This window comes from Syngnathus scovelli, chromosome 19 (assembly GCF_024217435.2).
Source record: "Syngnathus scovelli strain Florida chromosome 19, RoL_Ssco_1.2, whole genome shotgun sequence".
In the NCBI taxonomy this organism is placed as follows: Eukaryota; Metazoa; Chordata; class Actinopteri; order Syngnathiformes; family Syngnathidae; genus Syngnathus; species Syngnathus scovelli.
The window spans coordinates 8,260,377-8,288,060 of NC_090865.1; the positions used below are offsets into that span (position 1 = coordinate 8,260,377).

Genomic DNA, 27,684 nt, shown 5'->3' on the forward strand with positions numbered 1-27,684 from the left:
CCGATCTTTCGCGAGAACCGAAACGGAAATGCACGCTTCCATTCTATGTAATAGGGAAACTTTAATGAAAAAAAAATTAAATACACTTTTCGTCCTGTGACATTTGTTTGTGATACGATTATTTTAACGGTAGATTAATAACTAATCACACAGTTACCCCTCTTTTTACGTTTTATTAAATATCTGGCTAAACTAAAAGCGGCCATTGGATTTGCCTGTCAAAGAAAAACACTAGCGCCGTTTAGTGGCCACACTGCACATGCCACCAGTTTGTTTTGGTGGCTCAAACAGGTTTTGCCTTCATTTTTTGACATGCACAAAACATGACTGCACATCCCCAGACATGACATAGAAATAAATTACATAGAAATAAATATACATTTGTGTGCACAAGAAGTACTTTTCCGAGCGCACAAATAGGTATTTTGGTAGTTTTCTGTGCGCATAAATAAGTCTTTCTTATATTTTTGTGGTATTGTGTGTGCACAAATTAATGTTTAGTATGCACAAATTTGTATTTTGTGTTTACAACAATGTAATGTACAGACACAACAGTCCCAATGACCAACAAAAGCAGAAAACACACACACGTTGTGAGCACAAGGATTTGTTCAGATGAAGTGTAGGCACATGCGGGTGCTTTTCAACATCTTGCAGAGTCTTTAAAAAAAAAGACAGCACTTCTGGTTTCTTTTGAAAAGGGGAACACGTGCGCACAGAAGTGAAGCCCGTTGCAGCGGTGTGGCACAGTGATCCGCTCCCTGACTGCCAGCTTTGCTTTGGTATGCCCCTCGCAAGGGGGCACACAAGATGGCAGCATTCCAAGCCCTTTGGAGACCCGAGTGACCCCGGGGCTTTCTGGGCTATTGTCATCTCGACGGCGGCGGAGCTGCGGTTAGCGTTCACGTCTCGTCACACACTGACAGGCTCGTCATCCCCGCTGCCGCCACTGATGGACTGACCATCCTTGCTCAAAGCGCCGGTCTGCTTGGAGGTCTTGCGCTTATAATCACGACTGGCTTGCTGCAATTAGAAAGAAAGTTCAGAACCTGCACACAGAGATTAACTTCAAAGTTATCTTTAAAAGGTTGAATGTTAATTCAATCATTCAAAACCACTGTGGTAATGTGAACAAAAGTTAAAGTTAAAGTCCCAATGATCATCGTCACACACACATCTGGGTGTGGTGAAATTTGTCCTCTACATTTAACCCATCCCCATGTGATTTTGATCCATCCCCTGGGGGAGAGGGGAGCAGTGAGCAGCAGCGGTGCCACGCTCGGGAATCATTTGGTGATCTAACCCCCCAATTCCAACCCTTAATGCTGAGTGCCAAGCAGGGAGGCAATGGGTCCCATTTTTATCGTCTTTGGTATGACCCGGCCGGGGTTTGAACCCACAACCTTCCAGTCTCAGAGCGGACACTCTACTACTAGGCCACTGAGCTGGTGGAGTATTGGAAAGCCTTACTTCACTGAAGGAGCGTCTGGGTATCCTATGGTGCTTGCAGCCCACGCTAGCGGTGTTGGTGAGAGTCTGCTTCCCGCACTGGGTGCCTGTGGTCACCATTCTCTTCTCACGCAGACCTGCCTCGAAATCCTTACCTGCTGACAACAATTAACTGCTGGCTGAACAGAGGAAAATGTCTTGCTCCATTTAGCAGCATTTACTGTAAAGTATTTTTTGCCTGCCTGATAAATACCTTGGTTCAAAAAATGAATATAGACAGTAGGCTATATCGTTACTTACCTTCCTCATCCACATCTACCTGCCACAAGCTCAATAAACCATTTAATTGGCTGAAAGCATAAAAATAGTACAGCCTGACTGGCTAAAAATGTCTTAAAATGATGACGAGCAAACAGTTGGAAGGCACTATACAGCTAACTGGGCCCAAGTTGCACGCCACTGCTTTCCACAAGAGGTTAAAAGCGGTGTTTTTATAACAGAAAAAAAAGACGACATTCTTACTCGTAGCAACCGGCAGAGGGGCCTCCACGTCGGTGTTGGTGAGCCACGTCGACTCGGTGTCCCTAGTCCAGCTCTCGTGGTACCTGGGCTCGATGATCGCATCCGCCCTGCTCCCCCCGCAGCCCATCATCCGCCACAGGTGCGCCCAAGGCGGCCTGGGCCGACTCACGTTCTTGCGAGCTTCATGACGACGTCGCGGACGCGCTCGTCCACCGTCCGTGGGAGGGTGTGCTCACTTCTACTGGGATTGCTGCTGCAGCGGTGATGCTGGTCCCTCGGATAACATCGGTTGACCCGCCTGACCACACGCCGTGCGTCATCCGAGCGAGAAGTGCGAGGGGCGGGGCTGAGTCAACCCGGTGACGCTGATTTGCTGAACTCGTCAATGTCGTCACAGTCATCGCTGTTGTCATCGGTTTACTGGACAAAACATTCGGGACGCTTAACCAAGGCAAATTTATCATTATTATTATTATATTATTTGTGACACCCTACAAAGCTAATGCGCAGAATAATTTGGTACAACCTAGAAAGCTACTTATGTTTAGTCCATATTATCACCGCACAAAGTTCATGCTTGAAAGAATTTATTAGACACACCCAATGAAAATAATACTCTGGTCTTAGTTATTCAGTACATTGCACAACAATAACGCCTGGGCTAATTTATTAGGTACAGGTGATATATTAAATATAAGAATCAAGTCCTAAGATTAAAAAAATAAAATGACTAAAAATATTTAAATGCCATGAAATGGTAAATTAGAACAAACATTTCTTCCTTGAGAGAAAAATAAAAACTTACTTCATTGTTTGCATTTTTGTCTTGTGATTTTCAGCTTGGAAGTATTGAAAAAAAAAATCAAATTAAGCAATCAGATTTACATGTCAGTAATTGTTTTCACATTTATTACTATTTTGCTTTCTTTTTAAATATGTTGACATTTCTATGAGAGCGACATTACAGTAGCCACGCAAACTATGATGAATGATCAAATATACAGAATCAAGTTAGCACAGTTAGCAAATATATTGCTTTCACTGGGGCACGATGATCAACTTCTAACTGTAAACAAACACTAAGAACGCACGTCACTGTCAACTAAAATCTTCACTGACTCATTAGAGGCTTAAAATAAATACTTTGTCATGTACATCTCCATTTGTGTCTCTTTAGGATGTTCTTGATGAAGCCACGATATCAATGGAGTGTTAACATCTTTGGATGGCGGGAGGGCACGTTGGGAAGGTTGCACAGCCACCGTCTGGTCACTTTTAATTGATGCCCCTTGGTTTTGATACGTGGAAAGGAGCGGCAACCAAAGTTAGACAATGATGAACAGCGGACAGAGGAAGCAAACCAGGGCGGGAATGTAAAATGGGCACGACGGCGCCTTCTAAATTTTGAAGTCGAGCAGGTTGCAGTCGATCTTGTAGTAAACGTATGGGTAGTACTCCTGCTGGCTCAGGTTCAGACCGGGGATGTCCATGGAGGCCTGTGAGGGACGATTAAAAAAAGAAAAAGAATGCTAAAACTGCGAGACCGGCAATTGACCCAAAATGGCGACGAGGCGGTTGCTTTCACGTCGATGATGGCAGCGCTGCTGTCCAGGTGCTTGTAGAGGTCGTACAGAACCTCCCGCAGCTTCTTCATGTTCTTCTTGTTGGGCTGCAGCAGCATGGCCTGGAAGTTCACTGGAAGACCGTACCTGGAAGAACAATGCAAGCAACGTCCCATTTGCAGTGCCGATACAGTATTTTGTTAATATTAAAAAAAAAAAATTATTGACAGTGTATTAACAGAGACAAACAACATAGGGAAATGTATGTATATATCAGTGACGTGCGGTGAAGTTCATGACTGGGGAGGTACTGACATCACTGTCCGGCACCTAACCGTGTCACATAAAAAGTTGGGGAATGTAATCCTCCATTGTAAAACGAAATGTAAAAACGGGGTAAAAAAACGAATGTAAAACGAAACAAATGGACGACTGCTCCTCAGTTGATCACTGTAAATTTGAACTGGAGATCTCTTATTATACAGGTAGGCGCATGAAGCATCCCGGGATCACTAGCAGCCCCTGCCATAAGGCCGGAGAACCTTTTTTCGTAGCCTCCGTGAGATCTCTTTTCAGAGCCGTTTTGTTCATCCAAACTTTTAGATTCTAAAAAAACAAAACATGACGTTACAGACAGATGGCAAAAAACACAAGATATTATATACACCAGCTTAACTACAGAAATTAATTAATATAGCCACAGTGTTTGATTACTTAAACAGCCACATAAAGACAGAGAGCAGTTCAGTCGAACTGCATAGCCTGTCAACATAGGCAGCCGTGTGATTACGCAATCCTCAGAGGAGGCTAGACAGGACGTTGGCTCCTCCGAACGAATCGTCTTCCGTTTTAAAAATAACTAAAAATTCTGCGATTTTGGTTCAAAATGATACAAAATTATTGAAATTAAAAGGAAAATGACTTTATAATAAAAACAATTGAATTAGTTTTTCCCTTTTTCATGACAGCAGGTCTTCCTCTGACCTACGTCCCTGGTATATATGTATGTAGAATACTTAAAAATATATTTATTTTAAAGATATTTTAAAAATGTATACAATTATTTTTAATCAGGACTTTAGAAAAGCTAAAGTGTCCTATTTTTTGATATTGAAAAATTAAGTTCCTATTTTTGACAGGCTGACCTCAGGACCGACTCTACGAACACGCGCAGTGCTTTGATGTGGATCCACGCGATGAAGGCCTCGCTGAAGTTGACTTTGAGCCACCGCACCAGCGGACCCTAAAATGGAGGACACCGGTGAAGTGCAGCAAGGAGCGAGAGCGTGCGTGCATGCGAGCGCCAAACACACAAATTGCTTCTTTTTGTCGGTGGACAGGCGCGTCATCTCCTCCTTGTCGGCCTTCATCTCCTCTTCGTTATACTGGAAGTCACGCACGGTGAACCTGAACATGACGCACGGCAGTTTGTCAGCCATTGAGGCAGCGGTCTCGTCAGAATGGGAATCTTGGAAAAAAGCATGTTTACTTGTTTTCCCTGGCCTTGTGCTTGAAGTCGTCCACGGCCTTGCGGAAGAGCGTGACGCTGAACAGGCCGCTGTCGTTGTCCTCAAAGAGCAACCTGCGGACAGATGAGCTGCTTAGCGCGGCAATGCACGTCGGGGCTCCGCCCACGGCAGGCACTCGACGCTGGCACGCGTCTGAAAGGCGGACGGCCTACTTGGTGGAACGCGGCACCACCATCTCCGCCAGGGTCTCGTATGTCTTCTGCCAGTCCACGAAGCTTGCTCTGATTGCGGCACAAAAAAAGCAGTTTCAAGCTTTTTCAGCACCTTTTTGCATGGCTGATTTTCATGTTTGAGTTGTGAACAAATTAGAAAAAAATTAAGTTTGCAGTTTGGGAGAAAAATAATTCTTGCAAGATCTGCAAAAAAAACCTTGAGGAAACTAAAATATAGCAGTAGGTTAGCAAAGACCACAACAACCTTGTCTGATCAAAGTCTGCTAGCTTAATGCTGAAACAATATGCAAAGAAAGCACCACAGGATGCCTCACAAAATTACCATCATAACCCATTAAAGGCCCAGAGACACCGGTATATGTATAAATCGGTTTTAGTTAGCTTATGGGCTTATAAATATAAATTGACGATCGAAACAACGAAAAGGAAGCTGTTGCTCTGAAAAAGTATCATTTAAATTTGCCGCGCAGACGACTTTGACTGCACCAAGCCGCCAGCCGGAAGTGACGTCTCATGACGTCTCAAGTTGTACGCGTTTAGCTTCAGTGAATGTAAACAAAGAGAGAAGAGGGGCCAGCGCGGAGACGTCGGGCCAGGTTTGCGGCCAACCCAGCTCGCCGAGCCGTGCCTTCCATTCTCCTGGCGTACGTTCGTTCGGGGGACGACAAGATGGGTTGCGTTCGCCTGATAGGATCCACGAATCGGACAGTGCGTGCCTGCTGTGTGCTCGTGTTCACAGTGGCCTGGTTGACTGTCATCTTTCCGGACTCTGCTGTGCATCGGGAGCGGCTGGCGTGCTATCACTCTTATTGTTCATCTTCTTCTTTTAATTTTCCTGTGTTGTTTACTTGTATGTGCGTTGTGAACTCTGTCTTGTCACCCTGGGATAGTGAGAAACGTAATTTCGATCTCTTTGTGTGTCTTGACATGCGGAGGAATTGACAATAAAGGAGACTTTGAGACTTTGACTTTGAAAAGTATGTCGAAGCGTGACGGGAGGGGCACAATTCAGAAAACGTGCTCAGCTCGTCGAAAAAATGTGATTTAAGCAATAAAATAAAAAATGCGCCTAAAACCTAAACCAAGCGCTGCAGATGTTCATTTCTCCATGCGCAGTGGTCAACTCGGCACTCTAAAGCCCCCTGAGAACTTTTTACTATGCCAACCTAACCACAGTGACGGGAGAGGCACAATTCAGAAAACGTGCTCAGCTCGTCGAGAAAATGCGATTTAAGCAATAAAATTAAAAATGTTTATAAAACCTAAACCAAACGTTGCAGGTGGTCATGTCTTCATGTGCCGAGATCAACTCGGCACTAAAGCCCCCAAGAGCACTTTTTACTATGCCAACCTAACCAGAGTGAGAGGAGGGGCACAATTCAGAAAATGTGCTCAGCTCAGCCCAAGTGAACGGCTAGATTCATCATATTCTGCGTCAAAAGAGGTTTCTGAATCTGATAAAATGATGCTAATATTACCGCTAGAAACGGAGCTGTCGCTATCATCTGCCATGTTGTTTGGGTTTGTTGACATCCAGATGTACAACTTGTGACGTCACAGTAATGGCGCCGCCGGTGTGGCTTCGTGCGGGACCCGATCGATAAACTGGCATTTCATTTTAGCTTTATTCTTAGTAATTGGTGTCCATTTTTAATTTCCAATGCGGCAAATGTGTTCACTTTACACATTCTATCAAATTCCATTCTAATTGAAAAAAAAAAAAAAAGGGATGTCTCTAGGCCTTTAAGCTCGAGATGATTGAACACAAATGATACGGCTACACGTGTAGACAAACGAGACTCACACACTGCAATAAAATGTGCACCTACTTGGGAACAACCACCAGCATGGTGACCAGGTACTCCGAGTCCAGCACAAAGTCGTCTTTTTTCACAATGTCGGCCAGACTTCTGGTCAGCAGGCTCCCCCTGGTGGACATCACAAGCACTTTACAGTCAAGTTGGCAAAAGCAAACAAACTTCCCAAACAAAGACTAACGCGTTCTTCCTCTCCAGGTTCTGCAGGTTCCCCTTCAGGTTGTTGTAGGCCGACGCTCGGGCCTTCAGGTCGTTGTCGATCTGTGTCGCTTGCTGGCAAATCACGAGAAATATAAAGGAAGAGGAAAAATCTAGGAACAACGTGGAGATGTTCCCCAACCCACCTTGGAGACGATCTCGGAAATGTTCTTCAGCGACTGCTTGATGGGATACTTGGCCATGTCCCACTGGAATCGGGTAATGTACGTGACCAGGTCCACTGCTCAAAGACAACGAGTCAACACTGGCCAGTGCTTTGCAAAGAACACGCAAGGACGGGTTTGCTGTGTCTTACGTCCGTTGGCCAGCAAGTTCTCCTGCACTTTGTCTCGGCTGTCCTCTAGGACATCTGCCATGTACTGAGCCACCTTCTTTACCACACTACGTTCACACACAAAAAAAGAGAATGGTAAAAATAATAATGTTCTTAAGCTTAAACATTAAAGATACAAAAAATACATGTGTTGTTATGCAAATAAAGGGTCTAACCAAAAAAACAATTTTTTTTCTGCTATTCCTGAATTACTTCATTATTATGTTTCATGTCTTTGGATGTTTATTTTCACAGCATTTCCACGTCGTTATCGGTAGTCATCTTAACAATTTCAGGCCTTCGCTCAGTTTAGTTTTTGTCACCTTTCCACAAACGTGTCCAGCTTGGCCAGCTCATCCGAGAGACCCACCAGGACGTCCAGCGTGCCCACCTGTCACAGACACCAGAATCAGAACTTCAGCTCTACAGATGCCACCTTGGCTACGTTAGCGTCGCTGTCATAGCCACTGTGTATTTTTTGGGGGACTGCACGAGTTCATTTGGTTCACCTTGAGATCGGGTATGTTGAACTTTGTGTTGGTGGAGAGGTTGTTGGTGCGCGTGGTGGCCACCATCAGCTTGTCCCACGTTTGCTGACACGTCTTCTCACCCGGGGCTGAGATCAACCAGAATTCCGTCATGGCTGCTGTGCTGCTGGGCTTCGAGGAGGCTTCAACTAATGCAGGAGGAGCACTGTAGTGGTTGGGGGCAAAACATGTTTTTTTTTTTAAACAACTGGTATTTAAAATTGTATCTTTTTTCAAAATCTGTTCATTGGCCAACAACAAGAAACAACAGCTGATACATAACAGCTGCAAATCACTGCATACTACTCCCACAACAATGTAAACCAGGGGTCTCAAACTCCAGTCCTCGGGGGCCGCATTCCTACACGTTTTCCAAGTTTCCCTCATTAAACACACCTGATTCAAATGATCAGTTCATCCTCACGTTCTGCAGGAGCCTGATAATTAAATCAGGTGTGTTTAACGAGGGAAACTTGGAAAACATGTAGGAATGCGGCCCCCGAGGACTGGAGTTTGAGACCCCTGATGTAAACAAAAAAAATGAGCACTATTATAGGTAGGTAGCTTTCATTTCATTATCGGATGGCAATCGCTTATGCAATTGTACCTAATTTTACGTCCTCTTGTGAGCAATTTTAAATCCTCACGACATGACTTTGTTCCTCTTTTCGCTTCTATTATTTCTCGTTACATTCAACCTCTGCAGCATGGTGATGACGTCAGAGAAGTGCAACTGTCATATGACAGTCATGCAGATATGAAGACATGTACAGGTCCTCGACGTATGTTGGACATAAAAATAGTCCGAAACAAACACATTGAAACGATACGTAACCAATATGTGCTCGGTACTGTTAGTATTTAGTCGTGTCACGACGATTATCAATTGGTTCGTCGCCGTCCTTACCGAAACGTTTACAGACTTCACCGTTCTTGACTCGGTGAGATTCAGTCAAACAGTCGCAGGTTTCCATTCATATCAAAGAAAATGATCATATATGACTGATAATTGCGGCGTTGCGACTCAGAGGTCCTTCAATTCAGCCTAGCTAGCATCTCCGATCAGCTGATTAACGGAGATGGCTTGCACATGCGCACGTCACTGTGCTGCCTTCAGGGACCGAAATGGCTTGGTGAATTTAACAGCTATGTCTAAGAAAGGAACACGACATATTTGCATTCAATTACGCAGACAATGAAGCTCTGCAATGTTGACACAAGTGCAACTGTGTCTAAGATACAATAATATTTTGTTCCAGCAGTGTTTAGAAAAAAAAAAAACATCCAAGTTTATCGTTTTGACCGCCAGCGAGTTCGACTCGGCAGTGATGCCCCTGGTGAGATTGAAGCATTGCAACACAGTAAGCGTCAATAATGCTGCCTCCTCACTTTTAGCGTTTATTTATTTATTTATTTATTTATTTATTTATTTATTTATTTACAGTCAAACCTCGGTTTTCGACCACAATCCGTTCCAGAAGGCAGTTCGAGAAGCGAATTGGTCGAATTCTGGATTTATTTTTCCCATTACTAATAATGGAAACAATTTTAATCCGTTCCAGGAAAACGCATTTTTTTCATTTGCGCATTTTTTTCCGCTCGCGCAACTGCAGCGCATCGCCGAACGCGCAACCGTAGCGTAGAATTTTTTGTTCGAATTCCGATTTGTTCGAGAACCGGGACGTTCGAAAACCGAGGTTTGACTGTATTTATTTATAAAAAAAAAAAGTAGAACACTAATTATCACTAAAATGTTTCATTTTAAATCTATAATTTACCAAGTTTGAAAATGGAAATTTTTAGTAACAAAATTTTTATAAATTATCACTGAAATATCCATCCATCCATCCATTTTCTGAACCGCTTAGTCCCCACGGTGGTCGCGGGTGCGCTGGAGCCTATCCCAGCCGTCATCGGGCAGCAGGCGGTTGCCAGCCATTCGCAGGGCACACAGAGACAAACAACCATTCGCATGCGCACTCGCACTCACACCTAGGGACAATTTGGAGTCTTCAATCGGCCTACCAAGCATGTCTTTGGGATGTGGGAGGAAACCGGAGTGACAGGAGAAAACCCACACGGGCCCGGGGAGAACATCCAAATTCCACACAGGGAAGGCCGGAGGTGGAATCGAACCCGCACCCTCCTAACTGTGAGGCGGACGTGCTACCCAGTGCTCCACCGAGCCGCCTATCACTGAAATATTTCATTTTAAATCTATAATTTACCAATTTTGAAAATGGAAATTTTCAGTAATAAAATGCCATTGAAATGAGAACAATTAAAAGATCGTAACCATGGACAGAATCATACCTCCTCTCCCCTCTCCTTTGCAGATCTTCAGGTGAGGAGTCACCTCAGAAAGATCAAGGCAGGGAAGGCCCCGGGCCCAGATGGCATCTGGCTGAGACTGCTCAGGGACTGTGCGAACCAGCTGAGTGATGTGGTCAGGTACCTGTTCAACCTGAGCCTGAGCCTGAACAAGGTCCCAGGACTGTGGAAGACCTCCTGCGTGGTCCCCGTACCAAATGTGCCGCGCCCCAAGGAGCCTAACCACTTCAGGCCTATTGCCTTGACTTCCCACCTGATGAAGACTAAGGAGAGGATCATCCTGGGTCACCTTGCGTTCACAAGTGGGAGCGCAGCTGGACCCCCTGCAGTTTGCTTACCAGCCTGGTGTTGGGGTGGACGATGCAGTGATTTATTTACCGCACAGAACACGGCTTCACCTGGAGGACAACAGGAGCACTGGGAGGATCCTGTTCTTCGATTTCTCCAGCGCTTTTAACACCATCCAGCCATCACTGCTTAGGGCAGGGGTCTCAAACTCCGGTCCTCGGGGGCCGCATTCGTACATGTTTTCCAAGTTTCCCTCGTTAAACACACCTGATTCAATTATCAGGCTCTGCAGAACGTGAGGATGAACTGATCATTTGAATCAGGTGTGTTTAACGAGGGAAACTTGGAAAACGTGTAGGAATGCGGCCCCCGAGGACTGGAGTTTGAGACCCCTGGCTTAGGGTGAAGATGGAGAAGGCGGGTGTGCACCAGCGCCTGGCTGCATGGACAACAGACTCCCTCACTGACCGCCCGGTATGTGAGGTTACATCACTGTGAGTCCAACGTGGTGCGCTGCAGCACAGGTGTCCCCCAGGGTATGGTGCTCTCTCCTTTCCTTTCCACCCTGTTCACTTCAGACTTTACCCACGACACCGCTCACTGCCACATCCAGAAGTTCTCCGACGACACGGCCATTGTTGGATATGTCTCGGAGGGGAACGATCTGGAATATAGGACGGTCATCAAGGACTTTGTCAGCTGGTGTGAGCTCAACCAGCTTCAGCTGAACACCAGCAAGACAAAGGAGTTGATTGTGAGCTTCGGGAGGACAGCACCCATTTTCACGCCGGTGAACATCCAGGGATCGGACATTGAGGTAGTGGAGAACTACAAATTCCTGGGTGTTCGCCTTAACAACAAACTGGACTGGAGTGATCACACCCACGCCCTGTACAAAAAGGGCCAGAGTCGTCTCCACCTGCTGAGGAGACGTCCTTCGGTGTGTGCAGGGCTCTCCTCCGGATCTTCTATGACTCTGTGGTGGCCTCAGCCATCCTGTACGCTGTGGTCTGCTGGGGTGGGGGCAGTACTGACCGGGACAGGGGGAGTGTCAGGTCTAAGTACCATCAGACATTATTTTACACACTGAAAGAAGAGAAGACAACCAGTATTCTTTTTGCTCACGAGGAGAATTACGTAGAAGGCCCAGTTACAGTCCTCCACCAATTCTGACTCCTCTTCCGCTATCTCCTCTTTTTATTTTGGGTTGCCCTGGTTACAAAAGGCGTTGCTACACTAAAGGGAGGGGACATTGTGGCTGTAGCAACGCTGATTAGCTAACTAAAGGATGTTGTGTGGTGCGAGGCCTTGGCCAATTCGTGACCCCAGCAATGCAGAGTCTGTCTTTGGTTGGTTGGCAGCCTCGTCCTAGGCTGCGATCTCCAAACGTGCTGGGTGCCGTGTCCCTGTAAAAAAAATGCTCTAGACTTTCTTGCTAAGTTTCATACAATAATAAGTAAATAATCATGAAGTCTACTTAACCCAACATTGAGTAAATATGGGATAACTTATGTGCAACTACTTCAATATATGTCTTCTCTGTAACACTTTATATCAAAGAAAAACTGTCCCGGTCAACAACAATTTATGAATAGAAACTACAAGGTTTTAAAGAAAAAGAACTTCTCTCGAACTAAACAAAGAAAAAAGGTGTTCTGTTCATAACTAGTGAGGGCCTCTCACAGATAAGAAAGGAAGGGAGTCTAAGAACTCCCCGGAGCCAGACAGAGATCTTTGTTTAAGCAAACATATGAGGCCTCCGGTTCAGGCCGACCAGCGCTTCTGCAAAAACAATTATTCTAACAGGGAGACTGAATAAGATGGTCAGAAGAGCGAGCTCTGTCCTGGGCTGTCCCCTGGACTCCATTGAGGTTGTGGGTGAGAGGAGGACGTTGATTAAGGTAAAATCCATCATGGACAACACCCTCCATGACATTGTGCGGTCCCTGAGCAGCTCCTTTAGCGGCATACTTTTGCACCCTCGGTGTAGGAAGGAACGGTTCCGCAGGTCCTTCATTCCCTCTGCTGTCAGACTTTACAACATGCATACCACCTGATAAAATGATGTGTTTATAAAATGATAAAATGTTTTGTCTCTACTAGCAGCACTTGTGTTTATCCTTGTCTGTTATTTACCCTTTTTGTAATTCTGGAACTTTTTTTATTCTTGCTCTCGTATGCGCTGCTGTGGCAAGTGAATTTCCCCGCTGTGGGATGAATAAAGTTCTATCAATCAATCAATAAACCTCAAAATGATTTATGCCTAGGAAACAACAACTAATGCAGTGCAGTAAAGATGATAAAAGCACAAACAAGTAATGAAAACATTTTAATCTTAGTACGACAACGTTGCGGAAAGTCGAGGAAAGAAAAGGGATGGTTTTAGCCTGCGCCGTGTGTGCCCCCCCCCCCCCCCCACACACACACACACACACTCATTGGGAAATGTCCAAAATTAAAATACAGTACAAAAAAAAGGAAGCAGCTGTGTCAGAAGAACACGACAGACCATAGTATACACTGCAGAACTCAAAATCCGTGTGTGGTGACCAAAACTATACGTGCGTTTATTTCCATCAAGTCGTTTACATTACTCATTTAAAAAAATTAAATAAAAAAATAATTATAAAGGGGGCGTGAATTAGATCTGGACGCTTGTGGAAAAGAGAATAGGTAAATACAATTTTTTTTTTTTACTTATTTACGTGTTAACATAGTAACAAAACTGAGCACATTCCTATCACAAAAAGTGGGCATGGAAAGTCAAAGCAGGAGGAGCAAGTCAGTGCTTTTCAGTCACCACACCCCTGGGTGAACAACAAAAATACTACAACCACGTGACAGTTATTAATAAACGTCACTGTTTACCCTGATACAATCAAAATTACAGTGCAGCCAGCATTTGAACATGTTTTTCGATACCAATCCTTTAGTTGCTGTTTTTCTGCTTGGGCCAAAGCATAAAAAGTGCTCAATGCCATCTGTGTAAGTAGAGGAGCTTAATTTGGACAAAAGTAGGGCTTTGCTAGCATAGAACATTATTTCAACTTGATTTGTGGGCGGGGGATATAATTTACTTCACAATTAACTGCAAGGTTCGGAGGCAGACAGAGGCTCACTTACGTGACAAATTACTTTGAGACCCCAAGAACATACAAAATGCTCAATTGTAGCTACAAAGTAAAGAAATATGCACGTAATTCAAAATGCACACAATATTTTGTTATTTGTTGAAAACCCGACTATTCTGTCTGTGCTGTCGCCAATGAGCACAAAGCTGTCACAAGATAGCGCCAAAGCCACGTATAATTGAAAAGTAACACTTTGCTTGCCACTTGGCGACATTTCGAGGCAGCCATGAACCTTTTTACAGGGCATGGTGTGAGTTTACACACGGATTTTGGCTTGGCATGGCAGAGTTTGGAAATTATTTTCCTCCTGTCAATCATTTTGCTCCATAGGCACCTCAGCAGCTGTTTTGTCATTGCCACTTTCGTCCTTGGGTCCCGGTTGTGGTTCAAGCGGCGCCTCCCTGGCATCTGCCAGTACCTCCGGCAGCTCGTCCAGCTGCGTCTCCCTTGACTCGACAACCCTCTGCTCGGGTATTTCGAGCGGGTGTCGCAACCGCGTCAGTTGCGTCATGTCGAAGCCCAAGAGCACGGCGGCGGTGCTTCCGTTGAAGCTCTTCATGCACCGGACACGCTTGGCGCTGAAAAGGGCCACCAGCTCCGATTTGCTGAGTGACAGGCGGCGGCACAGCTCTTCTACCTCGACGCGGGTGATGTACGGCCTGGCATTGAAGTAGCGTGCGATGAAGTCACGGCGTTCTTCATGGCCGCGGCGGTCTGGCGGCATCGGCTCCAGCGCCAGCTTGACCTTAGAGTCCGCCACGATTTCGGGTTCCGGCGGTTCCTTCCTACGCACAGCCGCCTTCTGCTCGCGCTCTCGCTTGTTTAGCTCAATGACCTGCTTCAAGGCGGCCTCCAGTCTCTTGGTGGATTCCAGCTGCTCCTTGTTCTGCGACGGCGGTGGGGGTGGAGGAGGCGGCTTGGGTTGCAGCGGTTTGACCGTCACCCCTTGGGGCACCTGGAGGAAGAAGAGCCCCGAGGGCTGGCGAGGCGCCTGAGCAGGTTTAGCGAGGAGCGGAGGAGGCGGGGCAGTGATTTTGGGAGCCCGCGGGGGCTTTGGGGAACAGCGGCACCGCTGGATGTGCAGCATGACGGCTTGTTGGGTCACCTTGCCCGTGTAGACGCCGTTGCAGTAGATACACTTGAAGGCGTCTGTCTTGAGGATGGCGTGAATGGTGGGCGCAACCAGGTGCTTCTGCTTCAGGTGCTGCAGGTACTTGGCCTCCTCCTGGAACTTCTCGTCGCAGAAGGGGCAGCAGGAGGTGTTGACTTTGACAGGCGCCGGGGAGACTTGGGAGTGGGTGGTGGGCAGCAGCTTGACGTAGATGAGCTCCAGCGAGCTGGTGACCAGAGCCAGGTCGACTTCGCACTCGCCCAGGATTTCCTGCGGCGCCTCAGTGGTGACGTCAAAGTAGGGTATGAGAATGCCGGAGGTGGCCTTGCTGTAGATTTTGTAGTTCTGGCGCAGAAAGTCACAGTAGAGTTTGCTGCTGGGGTCGTGTTTCTTGACATGCTCGGCCAGCTGCTTGACAGAGAAGAACAAGGTGGCGCAGTAGAGGCAGCTGAGGCCGTGGAGCAGGTGCTGCAGGACGCTCTTCTCAGACAGCAGCACCTTGCACGTCAGACACTTGATGGTCTTGTCGGGCATCTTCCTGAGGAAGGCCGCTCGGCCCGCCAGGCTCTCCGTACGGGCCACGGCCAACTTGTTCTGGTGGGCTACCTCTATGTGCATGTCAAAGACATTGCTGGGGAAGAGTTCATTGCAGAGAGGGCAGGTGATCCACTTCTTGGCCTGGGTGGCGGTCTGCTCGGTGGGCTTGGCAGAGCTCTGCGTGATGGGCACAGCTACCTGGAGGGGCGCGAAGGTGTACGTGGGCATGCCGTTGACGCGGTTGCCAGTTGGGATGAGATGGCTCAGGAGAGACTGGGAGGTGAGCATGGTGCCTTGGAGCGTCACCTGGGTGGCCGGCGGTATCTGCGCCGCGGCTGGTTTTGGCGCCGGGATCAGGAGCTGTTGCGTCTGAGGCGAGGCCACCGGCGGCGGCTTCACGGCAGGATACTGCACCACTGATGATCCTCGCAGGGAGATGGTGGCACTGGGCTGGAGCAAACCCTTGGCCTCGGCGCTCGCCAACTGGACCAGCGCAGAGGCCTGCGGGGGCAGGAAAGTCTGGTTGCTCCCGGGGGCGCAGATCAGGGTGGCACTGTTGGGCGCCCCTTGCAGCTGCTGTAGCGCCACCACAGTTCTGCCACTGGGCTGCCCGTTGCTAGGCGGCACTAAGGACTTGTTGACGGGCTTTGGCGCCAGACTGGGAAGCGTGACGTAAAAACCGTTGCTGTTTGCCGCCGAGATGGCTCTGGGGGCAGCGGCGGGGCCCGCCTTGTTGTCATAAATCATCGCCTGCACCTGTGAGTAAAATTACAAAGGGCTGAGCATTTCCGTTCCACTTACATGAGGATTTACGGTTTGGAATTGTGGGGAATATAATTTAATCAGCTACACTGGAGGCACTCATACAGTAAGTCAAGGTATCGCTTCACTTACACAAAATCTGTTTACCTGCGTGCTGATGCTGTAGTGCTTGGGGTCCACCAGCAGGTGGTGCAGCATCTGGTCCAGGTTGCCCGTGTTGACCGTGCACAGTTTGCAGCAGTACAGCTTGGCGTTGGAACCCGCTATTGGGTGTCGGTAGCCAATGTATCGTTCAGCCACGCCCTCGAGGTGCTTGAGGATGATGTGCTTCTTGACGGCAAACACGGAGTGCGACGGGTAAGAACACTTCCTGCACTTGTAGCGCTCAACGACTCGCTGGGCCACGGCGGGCTGCGCCGGGGTCGCCGCCCCGGCCGATGCCACCGGATCAGTTGCGCGGCCCCCGTGGAAGAGTAGGATGTGCTTTTTGACGACACGCGGGGCCGCCACAAAGACGCATCGCTGGCAGGAGGCGAGTGTGCAGAGGCGCTGCAAGTACTCGTGGCAGCGCGCCACATGGTTGCGGTAGTGGTAGATGTTCTTGGACGAGTACTTACACATGACGCAGCACAAGGTGCGAGAGCGGTAAGGCCACTGCAGGGACAAGGGGGCAAGCCAGTTAGTCCTTGGGGGTGGAACACTAATGTTAAAAACCTTTCTTTTAAACTCTTTCACACTGTCAATACAAATGAAAAAGGCATTTCAATGTTTGCTCAGGTGAGCTATTTGCTCAAGTCACCTTCTTGTGTAGTCGTCCGTTGTATCCGTCGGTAAAGTCGGTCCACTCGGTGCCCAGTAAAGGATCTTCTTCCTCTGAGTCTTCCTCTGTATCTTTCTCAACATTTTCACCATCAAGCTCCTGAAGCAACAAAACTTAAATATTGTTTTTATTTTTGATATTGAGGTATAAACGAGTACCTTGAGGAGGTTCTTGCAGTCTTCCAGGCCAATCTCACTGAGCACGTTCTTCACCGCCTTGCGTGCCTTGCGTACTTTCTCCAAATTGGTCAGCGGGAGTTGATACATTCTTGCTCACGTCCTTCAGACACAGGTAAGGCGGTTTATGCCATTCATTTGGTGCTCATTTCTTGGACCAATCAAAGAATGGATTGTCATGCTAGCATAGCATATCATTGGTCGTGGTCATCTCCAAAAACCGAATCACGGTAAACTGAGCCTTGCTTGTTGCATTTGTCGCGTTTTTCTTGTTTTACAAAAGCATCCTAAACTGACTTGTCGCATTATTGTCCCCTGGTGGCTGTAAGCGGCGTAGCTGATGACATCACGGCCATCTGACTGGACGCTTGGTAAGTGCTCGAATTTTCCAGCAGCCATACAGGGACATTGTTGTCAATTATCATATAAATCCCTGGACAATATAAAAAGATATCTGTGTATTAAATTGATTATATTACTATCAATATGGAAACGGACTGTCATAGAGTTGTGCAAAGTTATGTGACACAAAATCTCAACGTGCATGTATGTTATAGTATGTTACCTTGACTGGGCAGCCATAACTGTAAACAAGCGTGCGCGCGTGTTGTGTCTACGTGTGCGTGCCCAAGTGATTGGACGCCGCGGTGACAGCATCACGCCGGGTCACAGGAGCCTCCTCCCTGCCCCTAACAATCGACACCCTGCCGGCGGACGTCTACCTGCTCTGGGCTATGAGGTAGGGTTCGGCTGTGCTCGCTCCGCCTTCGCCCCACTTCCTCCACTCGTCCCCCCGCGACAACTCTAGTCGGCCCGCCGAATTCTCTCCGTATTCCTACGCCGTCGCCGGCACGCTCAGCCGAGCTGCATCCCGCGCGTCTGTGGGGCGCTCCGGGGTTTCAAGTGCTTCGTTAGTGAGCCGCGTGTGAGGGCATCATCGATTTTTTTCACGCGGCTTTTTGTCCCCTTTCTTCGCCGTTACGGAAAAAATGGCGCTCAAGTTCAGGATGTGACGTAGGCTTCCTCATTTGCATACCACCTGAACTGACCAATAGGAGGCCTCCTAGCTTTTTAGCTAAATAACTTTTTACTAGCCTACTAATGAGTTTGAGTGACTTTCAGAGTTCGAGTACACGAGTTTTTAGTTGACTTTTGGACTTTTATTGATTTCCTGACTCGCTAATTGGTTTTGAGGGTTAACCGTGTTAGCTTGGTGAAGGGGGCATGGCTAAGAGGGCTGTGTGAGCGAGCAGTGGCTCACTGCTGAGCCCGGCCAATGGGAGGCAAGAAAAGCGAGCTAAATGGGCGGTGCCTATCCTCAGTGATGTCATATCAGGCTACTTTTATTAGCCAATCATACGCTAGTCATCATTTTGCTGGAGCAAATGAAAGCTAAGCGTTCTGACAAATTTTGAGGCTAGCTATTGCAAAAAAACGAAAACGTTTTCAAATAAGACCAAAAATATTTTTTAAAATACAGTAGCAAGTTAACGTCTTTTTTTTTATATAAAATCATAACTTTCAATGTTTCTCTACAAAAACTCAACTTGCATATTTACGCAAATATCACAACTGTACTGACGAGGCATAACTCATTTCTAACGTCATCATTTTACCTAAATGTTCACAGTGTGTACCCAAGTGTTTTTACAAGAAACTTAAGTTTGACAAAACGTTTAAAATATAACTTTCACTAACATTAAACAAATATATTTTACCTTCGAGCGAGAATGGCTAATATTTCAAAATGACATTCAGTAAAAAAAATAAAAATTCCCAAAAATCAACACCTCCAATCTACAATGTTCACAGATTAGGCAATAAGCAAAATGTTAATAACCTCACCACTTCCAAAACATACTAGCAGAGTCAAATTGCAAAACTAATGCAATCATATTTTAGCATTGAAATAATTTTGGTCAAAAAGGATTCCTGTGTGCTACATAACGTAGCACCTATTACAATTAACAAGTTGCAAACATATGGCAATTACATTGACGGAATAAATCAATCACTGACACAGGATGAATGATTTCAGTCTGTAATGTATTAAATTAATCACTTTCATTACTTCAATAAACACAACTGACAGTTCAAAACCAACCAACAAAAAAACAGGGTGTGGTCCATTTTTGCTTTTAAACAGAAAATCATTCTGAATATATGAGTTGTTCTTTTTGCAACACAGGCACACAGAGAAGGGTTGCCTTTCATGAAGCGAACTGTACAAATGGGCCAGGGGATGAGTCGGTGGCCATTTTCAGGTGAGAAATGACAGTCACAGAACATCAGAAGCCATTTAGGAAACAAACAAAAACAACATATTAGGAGAAAGCAGTCGCCACAGCCACAACTTGATCCAATAAATACACAAAAAATCTGAAATAATTTCATTTTAGCTATGCTAGGGTCTGAGGTACATTAATGTTCTTCAAGAATGTACACACACACACACACACATTCGCACACACAATTAGGAATTTTGTAAAACGGATTATAATTATGATCATAATAATGAGTGGAACCCCCCCATCCAGTCCTGGGTTAGTGTGGCGGTGGTGGGGGAGGGTTCCATCTCCGGAGTCGTCCATTTTGTTGCATAACATCACTTGGGCGGGATTGATTGGACATGGCAGGGCAAAAAAAAAAAAAGAATGGTGGGAGGAAGGGAGTATTTTGTGATAAAACGCTGGCTGGAATGTCGACCACAGCGAGACGCTTGGGGGTGGTGAGGGGGGCTTTTAGGGCTACTACACAAAGGCAAAGGTCTTGACGGCGCCCTCCAGCGTCACGCCCACTTCCTGCATTTTGTACCTGCAGACCACAACCAGTTGTCAGTGTCAGACATTTCTTTAAATTGATACAAAGAAGTACACAAAGAACGTCACAGAAAAAAGGTCTTTGTTTATGACAAAAAACAGTATGATATTTTGGCAAACGTATTTATTATTTTATTTATTTATATATAGTATTGATCTCAATTGTAATTTGGAGGGTTGATTTGGATTGTGTTTTATTTTAGGGCGTAATTCAAATATTTTCTTCCCTAATTGAAATAAATAATTAAAATCACAATTTTGGGAGGTTTAATTCAATTATTAGACTTGTTTTTGTTTGATTTAAATCATTTGGGGGTTTTTTTCAAACTAATTGTTTTAATGTGGATTTCTATGTAGGGGTGGGGTTGCAACCCCAATGGCCTGTCCAAAGAACACCTTACCAGTCGGAGGAGGTGGCGGCGTAGTAAACGGGCGGCTGCGGTGAGGCACACGTGTCCCCGGTGAGGACATCCAGGCCGCAGGCGCCCATGTTGGCAAAGAGCAGCCAGTCACCCACGCTGAGCTCGGGCAGGAGGCAGCGCTCCACGACCAGATCTATCTGGTCCAGCGTGGGACCCCGCAGACGGCTTGGGTACGCCGCAGTGGCGGCGCACGGCGCCTGCTGCATGCAAAACAATTGCAAGAATGTAAAACACAAGCATCAAGTCTCCTACCGGGCATTTGGTCATCCCAAAGTCAATTGCAACACATTCGGTGAACCCAGTTTGGGTTTTATTTTCTTAGTTTAACTTTTCTTTTATCAGGGATGAAAACGGCAAATGAAAAAAAAACACTGAAAAGTAGCAGGGGTCTGGGGACCGCATGCCCCACTGGGGGGGGCCTGTGCCTCCCCCCCCACTTGCCGCAGGGGGCCAGGGGCCGCAGGCCCCTCCCAATGGGGGCCACAGGGCCCACAGGCCCCCTAACAGGGGCAATGCTCCGGAGGGGGCTCAGGGGGCAACGCTCCCTGGAAACTCCTGGATTTTGGCAGTACAGCAACCCCAAAACCATTATAATTTCATCACTCAATTTCAACAGTTTTGTTAAAAAAATATTCCTGCTTGGTGGGCTACCAAAGTGAATATACATAATACAGTCAAGCCTCCGTTTTCGACCACAATCCGTTCCAGAAGGCGGTTCAAGAAGCGAATCGGTCGAATTCAGAATCTATTTTACAAATAATGGAAAAAATTTTAATCCGTTCCAGGACTTTTTTAAGCATTTTTTCATTTGCACGTTTTTGTCCGATCGCGCAACTGAAGCGCACTGTCAACCGTGCAACTGCACCACCTTGGTTGCATTATTGTGACAGAGCCGTCGCTGAAATTTAGAAAATATTTTTAAACTCCTGATGTACTTTCCAAAATTCAAGTGGACCTAAATGTGCAGGGAGCTTAATTTTGTCTGATCGCGCAACTGTAGCGCACCGCCGAACGCGCAAACATAACGCGTCGCCGACTGCGCAACTGCACCGTGCTGATCGTATTATTGTGACAGAGCCGTCACTGAAATTTAGAAAATATTTTTAGTCCTGATGTACTTTCCAAAATTGAAGTGGACCTCTGTGCGCAGGGAGCTTAATTTAGTCCGATCGCGCAACCGCAGCGCGCGGGACGCTCAGTGTCGCATTGCTTTAGGAGCGTCTTTGTATTTTAGGATGGCTTTATTGCTCCCACTTGCTTCCTTTGGAGGCATGATTAGAGTTGATGCAATCCTCAGAGTAACGAGATCGTAATAGCGATCGGAGTCAGTTGGGTCCTCTTGGCTCATCTCGCGAGGTTCGACAACCGAATTTCGTCCGACAGCCGAAGCAAAAAAATCTCGAATTTTTTGTTAGAATACCGATTTGATCGAAAACCGGGACGTTCGAAAACCGAGGCTCCACTGTGTGTGTGTGTGTGTGTGTGTGTATGTGTATCTATCTATCTATCTATCTATCTATCTATCTATATATATATATATATATATATATATATATATATATATATATATATATATATATATATATATATAGATATATGATTAATAGAGAACACTTTTTGTCCGATCGCCAAGGGGCACTGAAATGGGCGATATGTATATTTCCCTTATGTAGTATGCAATACCTGCATCTCACTGGTGTTCTTAACACTAGAACAGCGGCTGTTTTGATCTACCTTTAACAGCGGGGTGCGTCAATTGACGCTCCATTGATGCGACACGTTACCGTCGCACATCACATGTTGCGCACGTCATGTTATCGTCTTGTTCGAGCACACGCCCCGATAACGTAATTGTGTGAGGCTATTGTAGCAGAGTGACGAGTGTAATTGTATCATAGTTTATGGAGAAAAACAATTTGAAAGGGACATTCGACGTGCTGTCAAATCAGTCATATTTAAACTTGCGCAATGACGTTGGCATGCGGTCGCGGAGGAAAACGTAAGTTTTGGGGGGAATTTTTAGCAGCATGGGCGATAGAGGTATCAATTTTTTTTATTTATGTCATCGCTAACACACACTGGGTGATTATTAGAATATGGGCGATAATTATAATAAATACAGTATATCATCTGTGCGTCTTTTATTTACCTGTTCTGTGGTATGAATGCTGCTGGGGCCTGAATTTCCCCACCCACGGGGATCAATAAAGTTTTAATCAATCAAGACTAATCAACAGCAACCCATTTTATTATTTTATACTAAAAAAAATGTTTCCATGTTGTTCACTGTTTCAAATGTGGGAAAACATTGCGCAAAGTTTTGGTCCTTGTTTTGTTCGGTTCGGAGTAGGACGTGTGTACAAAACATGACGGTGTAAAAGGTCAACGCACATTGCTCATGTCAAGTTCCTGCCATAAAGTTAACCCACTTTCAGGCGATATGTTCAGGCTGTCAGGTGGGCGGCGGTCAAACCTTGTGCACCGCCGGGGCGGTGATGGTGTTCCCCAGGAGCTTTGCGCCAAACGGGCCATAAACTCCCTCGTTCATGTAGTACAGGAACTCGGCGCACTCATCGTCGTCGTTGCCTGCTGAGGTCAGAAATGTGGAACAACAATAAGAACAACCGAGTGGAATTTGAGCTCCAGCCATGTATTCAGATTACGCAACAGGCGTTACTCAATGGCCACGCGGGGCGTGCGAGTCACAAAGTGTACCCACCTTGACCGAAGGCGTCCCAGCGGCGGGTTACCACCTCCTTGGCGATGACGCTGACGGCCAGGCTGAAGGCTGACGCCACGTAGAAGGAGCCCGGCTGGGCCAGCACGCGCACACCAGACAACGGCGGGAAGTACACGTCAAGGAGCGGGCTGACGGCAGCTTCCACCTGCACACGCAACAAGGGCACATGGATGGCAAAAGTCAAACTGCCACCGTGTTTCACTTGGACACAAATGGTGACCATGTCGTCCGTCTGTTACATGCACGTGATTCCGGAAAGTGGCCGCTTGACACTCAAACAAGGCGACGATGGCCATCGCTGCCAAACACAGCTTGAGTGACAAAACCTTCCAAGAGTTAAACAAGTCTTATCTGCGTGCAGCCTGGCTGCCATTAATCAGGTCAAAGTCTGAGCTCAAGATGACATTCAAGGTGTTGACCTCTTTGAGTTGGAATTCAGAGCCATTGAATCCACTGCCAATGTCCAGGATGTTCATGGTGAAGCCCAGGTCCGCCTGGAACAAGTAACAACCTGACGTTAGCCTCTGATAAGGGCTGAAGGCTGAGACAGCTCAGAAATTATTTTCTACGCTCCCCATTTCGAATGGCTTTTTTTTCTGTTGTCAGCCTTAAACGTTGTGCGTGAAATTTTGAGTTGCAACATTTAATGTGGATATGCTTTCGGTCAAATCTCCGGCAGGCACTTACCCCCATGTCAAAGACGCAGCGAGCGTCGGCCAGGGCATGACCGTAGGCCCGCTGCGGTTCCTGGCAGGAGGTCGGCACATGGAAGGCCACCCCCACCACCCGCACGCCGAACGTCTTGGCCACCTCCAGCAGGTGACAGCAGCTCTTCAGAGTGGCCCCAAAGGCCACGCTGGTCTCGGCAGCGTGGGCCTCCGTGCTCAGCTGCAGCAGCAATCTGCAAGGTGAGTCACAAAAGCTCAATGTCGTTTCTTGTCTTAAACAATTACCGTATTTTTCGCACCATAAGGCGCACTGGATTATAAGGCGCACCCTCATCGAATTTTTCATTTTAGAAATTATTTCATATATAGGGCGCACCGGAATAAAAGGCATATAAAATAGAAGCTATACTGCATCAAATTGAGGTTGACTAGGGTTGCGGTATGCATCCAATCGCCAATAACCAACGAGCCCTCTGTAAACAATCGCGTTTCTCAAACTATCTCCTATAAAAGTGATTGGAACCGACTAAAGTTCGATCTAACACATTGGTACTGCTTACTTATGTTTCCCTTCCATATCGATCCATAAATTTACTCGAAACATTAACGAAGCAGCCTTTTTTTTAAATGAAAGAGCCTCGTGCGTATAGCAGCTATCATTATAATGGCTTATAATTAGCCACCAGCAAACTCCCATGAGCCTCAACTCGCAGACTCCCATGAGCCTCAGCAAAGTGTCATAGCGGCCCCCTGTAAACAATCACGTTTCTCAAACTCTCTCCCATAAAAGTGATCGGAACTGACTAAAGACCGATTTAACACACTGGTAGCAGCACCAATGTGTTAAATCGGTCTTTATGATTCTGTTGCATATTGATTCGTAAACGTACTCGAAAACATTAACGGAACAGCCTATTTTGAAATGTACAACAGCTCGCCCCCAGTGACGCCCCCTGATCACAGCATTAGCCACCCGCAAACTCCCATGAGCCTCAGCTCGCAGACTCCCATGAGCCCCCCGTAAACAATCACGTTTCTCAAACCCTCTCCCATATAAGCGATCGGAACAGTCTAAATACCGATTTAACACATCGGTGCTGCTTATTTATGATTCCGTTGCATATTGATCCGTAAACGTACTGGAAAACATTAACGGAACAGCCTATTTTGAAATTAAATAGCCTCACGGGTACAACAGCTATTCAGTGACGCTCCTGACCACGGTTGCCGTAATGCTGTACTAGTCGTACTAAAACGTACTGAAACATTTTGGCAGAGCGCTGTGTACAACCAGTATGGATCAACAATTTCATCAATTGATCCATGTATATAAGGCATTATAAGGCGGACTGTGGGTTTTTTTTGTGCAAATTTTAAGTTTTTAAGTGCGCCTAATAGTGCGGAAAATACGCTATGCTAAGAGTTTATGGTGCTTTCTACTTACTTGGCACGTGGGTGGAGGCGCGCGATCTTGGCCAGTTCGGCCTCATTCTCGCAGACAAGGTGTCGCACGTCATGCTTGGCGGCGGCCTTAACGAGCGCCAGCTGCTTGCAGACACCCGCCAGGATAATGTTGTCAGGCAATGCGCCGTGCTCCAGCGCCAGGTTGACTTCGGCCTGCGAGCGATGCAACATGATTCAAAACCCTCCAAATGAGCTCCAAGTTTGTTGAAACCTATGCAATTAATGCGGGTGCTGACTTTGCTGGCGCAGACGAAGCCCAGGCCTAGAGAGGCGAGCACCTCGACGACCGCCGGGCTGCGGTTGCACCGGAGCGGAAAGTACGGCTGCAGGCGTGCCGCGGTGCTTCTCCAGCGGGCGTGCTGATGCATCAGAGCGCCCAAATCAGCCACCATGAAGGCACTCTTCTCCGCCTGTCAACACAAAACAACTTGGGCTCAAACTACTACTTATTCCAGAAAAATTAAGACGTTCTGTTCCCATCTCCAGGCAAGTAATTTAACGGCCGGTCTGCTATTTAGAAAAACGCAGAAAATTCCCAGTCTGTGTACCAACCAGGGCCTGTTGGCAAATGCGCTCGTCAATGACATCATTGAGGGTTGCGCCGCTCTCCAGCAGCTCGACGGTGTAGCCGTCGGGTCGGTCGGTGAATCCCTTCATCTTATCCGTATTCCAGCGAGCCAAAACTCATAAAGAACGACGAGTGAGGGCTAGTTTGTGGCGAGCGGGTCACGAATGAGCCAATTGGGGGGTCCTACCGGTTATGCAACAAACTAGGAGGGGAGGGCAAACAAAAAACACATGATTATATAAATGTTGGGAGAAACAACAATGCGTTCGCGTGGCAGACTCACATGGACAAGTCTGGAGATGGACTTGTACCGCTATCAGCTAGGATCCCAAGGCGGCTCAGCGTTGAAGTCAAAGTGCTCCCGGTACAGAGCCGCCCCTAGGCCCTCTGGATAGCGCTCATACACCTGTGCAGAGATGGGGGAGCCCTGCACACACGTGCAGATACAACACTGTCACGACAAACCCTCACATGGAAATCAATATGGCAAGCCAATGTTGTCATTTTTTTATTGATAGAGATCACAACTCACATAAGGCCTCAAAGAATTACTTCACTCCAAGAGGGAAAATTATTTTGTCACAGCAACGTGTGTCTTGTCATTGTGACATTCTATCAAATCGGGTTTTGTCAAAAGGCAAAACATTTTTTCCAGCCTTGGGAAAAGGTCTGCCCTTTAAAACTACTTTAATGGCCACGTCCAAGAAAAGCCAGCTGCGCATGCGCACCAAACAGTTTAACAAATGAGATTCGCGATTCAATGGCTACACCATAGCCGAACACACATTAAAAAATATCAATGCCGCGTAGCTGTTCAATTGAGACGGCGACAGGATGGAAAATAGGAAATTTGTCGGCAGAAAACGAACAGATGAATGTTGTGGCGCCGCCATAGACACTGACGTTTACGTCTCACGTTATAAATAACTCTAGCAAAGCCTATATTGCCGTCGGGCTACACAACGTATTAAATAGCCGACTGTAACGTTAGCCTAGCTGGGTAGCCTTTTGAGTATTTGAAGCACACGTTAATGACATTCGAGTAAACGGTAAACCACATTGACTGGGACTGTAATGTTTGGGGCAATGGAAGCGGAAAGAGCAACCCGCCATGTTAACTCCACAGACACTCGTACACACTTGGCAATCTCCTTACGTGAGATAACGGCCAGAAGGTTTCAGTAAATCGTCTTCTCTTTTTCGGCGGAATTTTTAAAGAGTAGTGGGCCCCAAGTTAAAAGAATGAACGGCGGCTGCTGCGGCCATATGGCTCGTCGAATCGTCGGGATTGCAGGGTCCTTGTAGTAGTCTTGTCTCTTCGTCGGTGGCAGCAGATCTACACCGACAGCGGCGGCAGAAAGTAGCAAAAGCTCAGCAAGCTTTTCGTGGGCGCGGCCTCTCTTGGGCGGCGGGCCAATCAGCGCACGGCGTTTGGAGCGGGCCAAACCAAAAATGTAGTTCCGAAAGGACAAATCGGGATTGCGCTTTGTCGGCTTTACGTAATGATGCACTTCCCAGTTGAAAGGACACTCGCCGCTGTCATTCATGGCTTTTGTGCGAGTTTTCGTCAGGCCCGTCACAAACACTGGTAATCCATACACCCAGAGTATCATTCGTGTGTTTTACTTTGTGCTTTTGGACGCCGTATTCACAGAAGCTCGCTTCTAAAAGTTGCCATGTCACACATTTCTTTGTGAACCAAAACAGATTGTGCAAGCAATTGATTGATAGAATAT

At 46.7% G+C, this 27,684-nt stretch overlaps 4 protein-coding genes across 9 annotated transcripts; all 4 read right to left on the reverse strand.

The window, feature by feature from the left end:
• Window positions 1–153: 153 nt before the first annotated feature.
• Window positions 154–2,322, reverse strand: si:ch211-215i13.3 (brain and acute leukemia cytoplasmic protein). Its single transcript, XM_049750882.2, has 3 exons — window positions 1,972–2,322; window positions 1,471–1,604; window positions 154–1,023 (listed from the first exon to the last, which is right to left on the reverse strand). Exons 1-3 carry the CDS (start codon window positions 2,099–2,101, stop codon window positions 913–915), a joined length of 375 nt encoding a protein of 124 aa, XP_049606839.1. The 5' UTR covers window positions 2,102–2,322; the 3' UTR covers window positions 154–912.
• Window positions 2,323–2,541: 219 nt separating this feature from the next.
• Window positions 2,542–9,226, reverse strand: LOC125986912 (V-type proton ATPase subunit C 1-A). Of its 2 annotated transcripts, XM_049750860.2 has the most exons (13): window positions 9,019–9,224; window positions 8,094–8,277; window positions 7,908–7,975; window positions 7,567–7,652; window positions 7,397–7,491; window positions 7,234–7,325; window positions 7,065–7,163; window positions 5,215–5,283; window positions 5,023–5,115; window positions 4,847–4,940; window positions 4,679–4,776; window positions 3,557–3,680; window positions 2,542–3,467 (listed from the first exon to the last, which is right to left on the reverse strand). In XM_049750860.2, exons 2-13 carry the CDS (start codon window positions 8,223–8,225, stop codon window positions 3,369–3,371), a joined length of 1,149 nt encoding a protein of 382 aa, XP_049606817.1. In that variant the 5' UTR covers window positions 8,226–8,277; window positions 9,019–9,224; the 3' UTR covers window positions 2,542–3,368. The 2 variants fall into 2 exon arrangements, with proteins under 2 accessions (XP_049606817.1, XP_049606816.1); XM_049750859.1 differs by having other exon boundaries at window positions 2,542–3,680; window positions 9,019–9,226.
• A 3,820-nt stretch (window positions 9,227–13,046) lies between these two features.
• adnp2b (ADNP homeobox 2b) lies at window positions 13,047–18,285 on the reverse strand. Of its 4 annotated transcripts, none has more exons than XM_049750817.2 (5): window positions 17,833–18,285; window positions 17,250–17,370; window positions 17,071–17,190; window positions 16,419–16,925; window positions 13,047–16,265 (listed from the first exon to the last, which is right to left on the reverse strand). In XM_049750817.2, exons 2-5 carry the CDS (start codon window positions 17,355–17,357, stop codon window positions 14,172–14,174), a joined length of 2,829 nt encoding a protein of 942 aa, XP_049606774.1. In that variant the 5' UTR covers window positions 17,358–17,370; window positions 17,833–18,285; the 3' UTR covers window positions 13,047–14,171. The 4 variants fall into 4 exon arrangements, with proteins under 4 accessions (XP_049606774.1, XP_049606773.1, XP_068504953.1 ...); XM_049750816.2 differs by having other exon boundaries at window positions 17,990–18,284; XM_068648852.1 differs by lacking the exons at window positions 17,250–17,370; window positions 17,833–18,285 and having other exon boundaries at window positions 16,419–16,598; window positions 16,889–16,925; window positions 17,071–17,176.
• Window positions 18,286–19,294: 1,009 nt separating this feature from the next.
• On the reverse strand, window positions 19,295–27,338 carry LOC125986909 (antizyme inhibitor 1). 2 transcript variants are annotated; one of them, XM_049750855.2, is made up of 11 exons: window positions 27,105–27,338; window positions 26,232–26,375; window positions 25,933–26,150; window positions 25,617–25,790; window positions 25,361–25,533; window positions 23,936–24,149; window positions 23,668–23,742; window positions 23,228–23,393; window positions 22,982–23,094; window positions 20,488–20,708; window positions 19,295–20,081 (listed from the first exon to the last, which is right to left on the reverse strand). In XM_049750855.2, the coding sequence occupies exons 3-11, from the start codon at window positions 26,035–26,037 to the stop codon at window positions 20,018–20,020; spliced, it is 1,305 nt and encodes a 434-aa protein (XP_049606812.1). In that variant the 5' UTR covers window positions 26,038–26,150; window positions 26,232–26,375; window positions 27,105–27,338; the 3' UTR covers window positions 19,295–20,017. The 2 variants fall into 2 exon arrangements, with proteins under 2 accessions (XP_049606812.1, XP_049606811.1); XM_049750854.2 differs by having other exon boundaries at window positions 22,982–23,097; window positions 27,105–27,337.
• Between the last annotated feature and the right edge of the window lie 346 nt (window positions 27,339–27,684).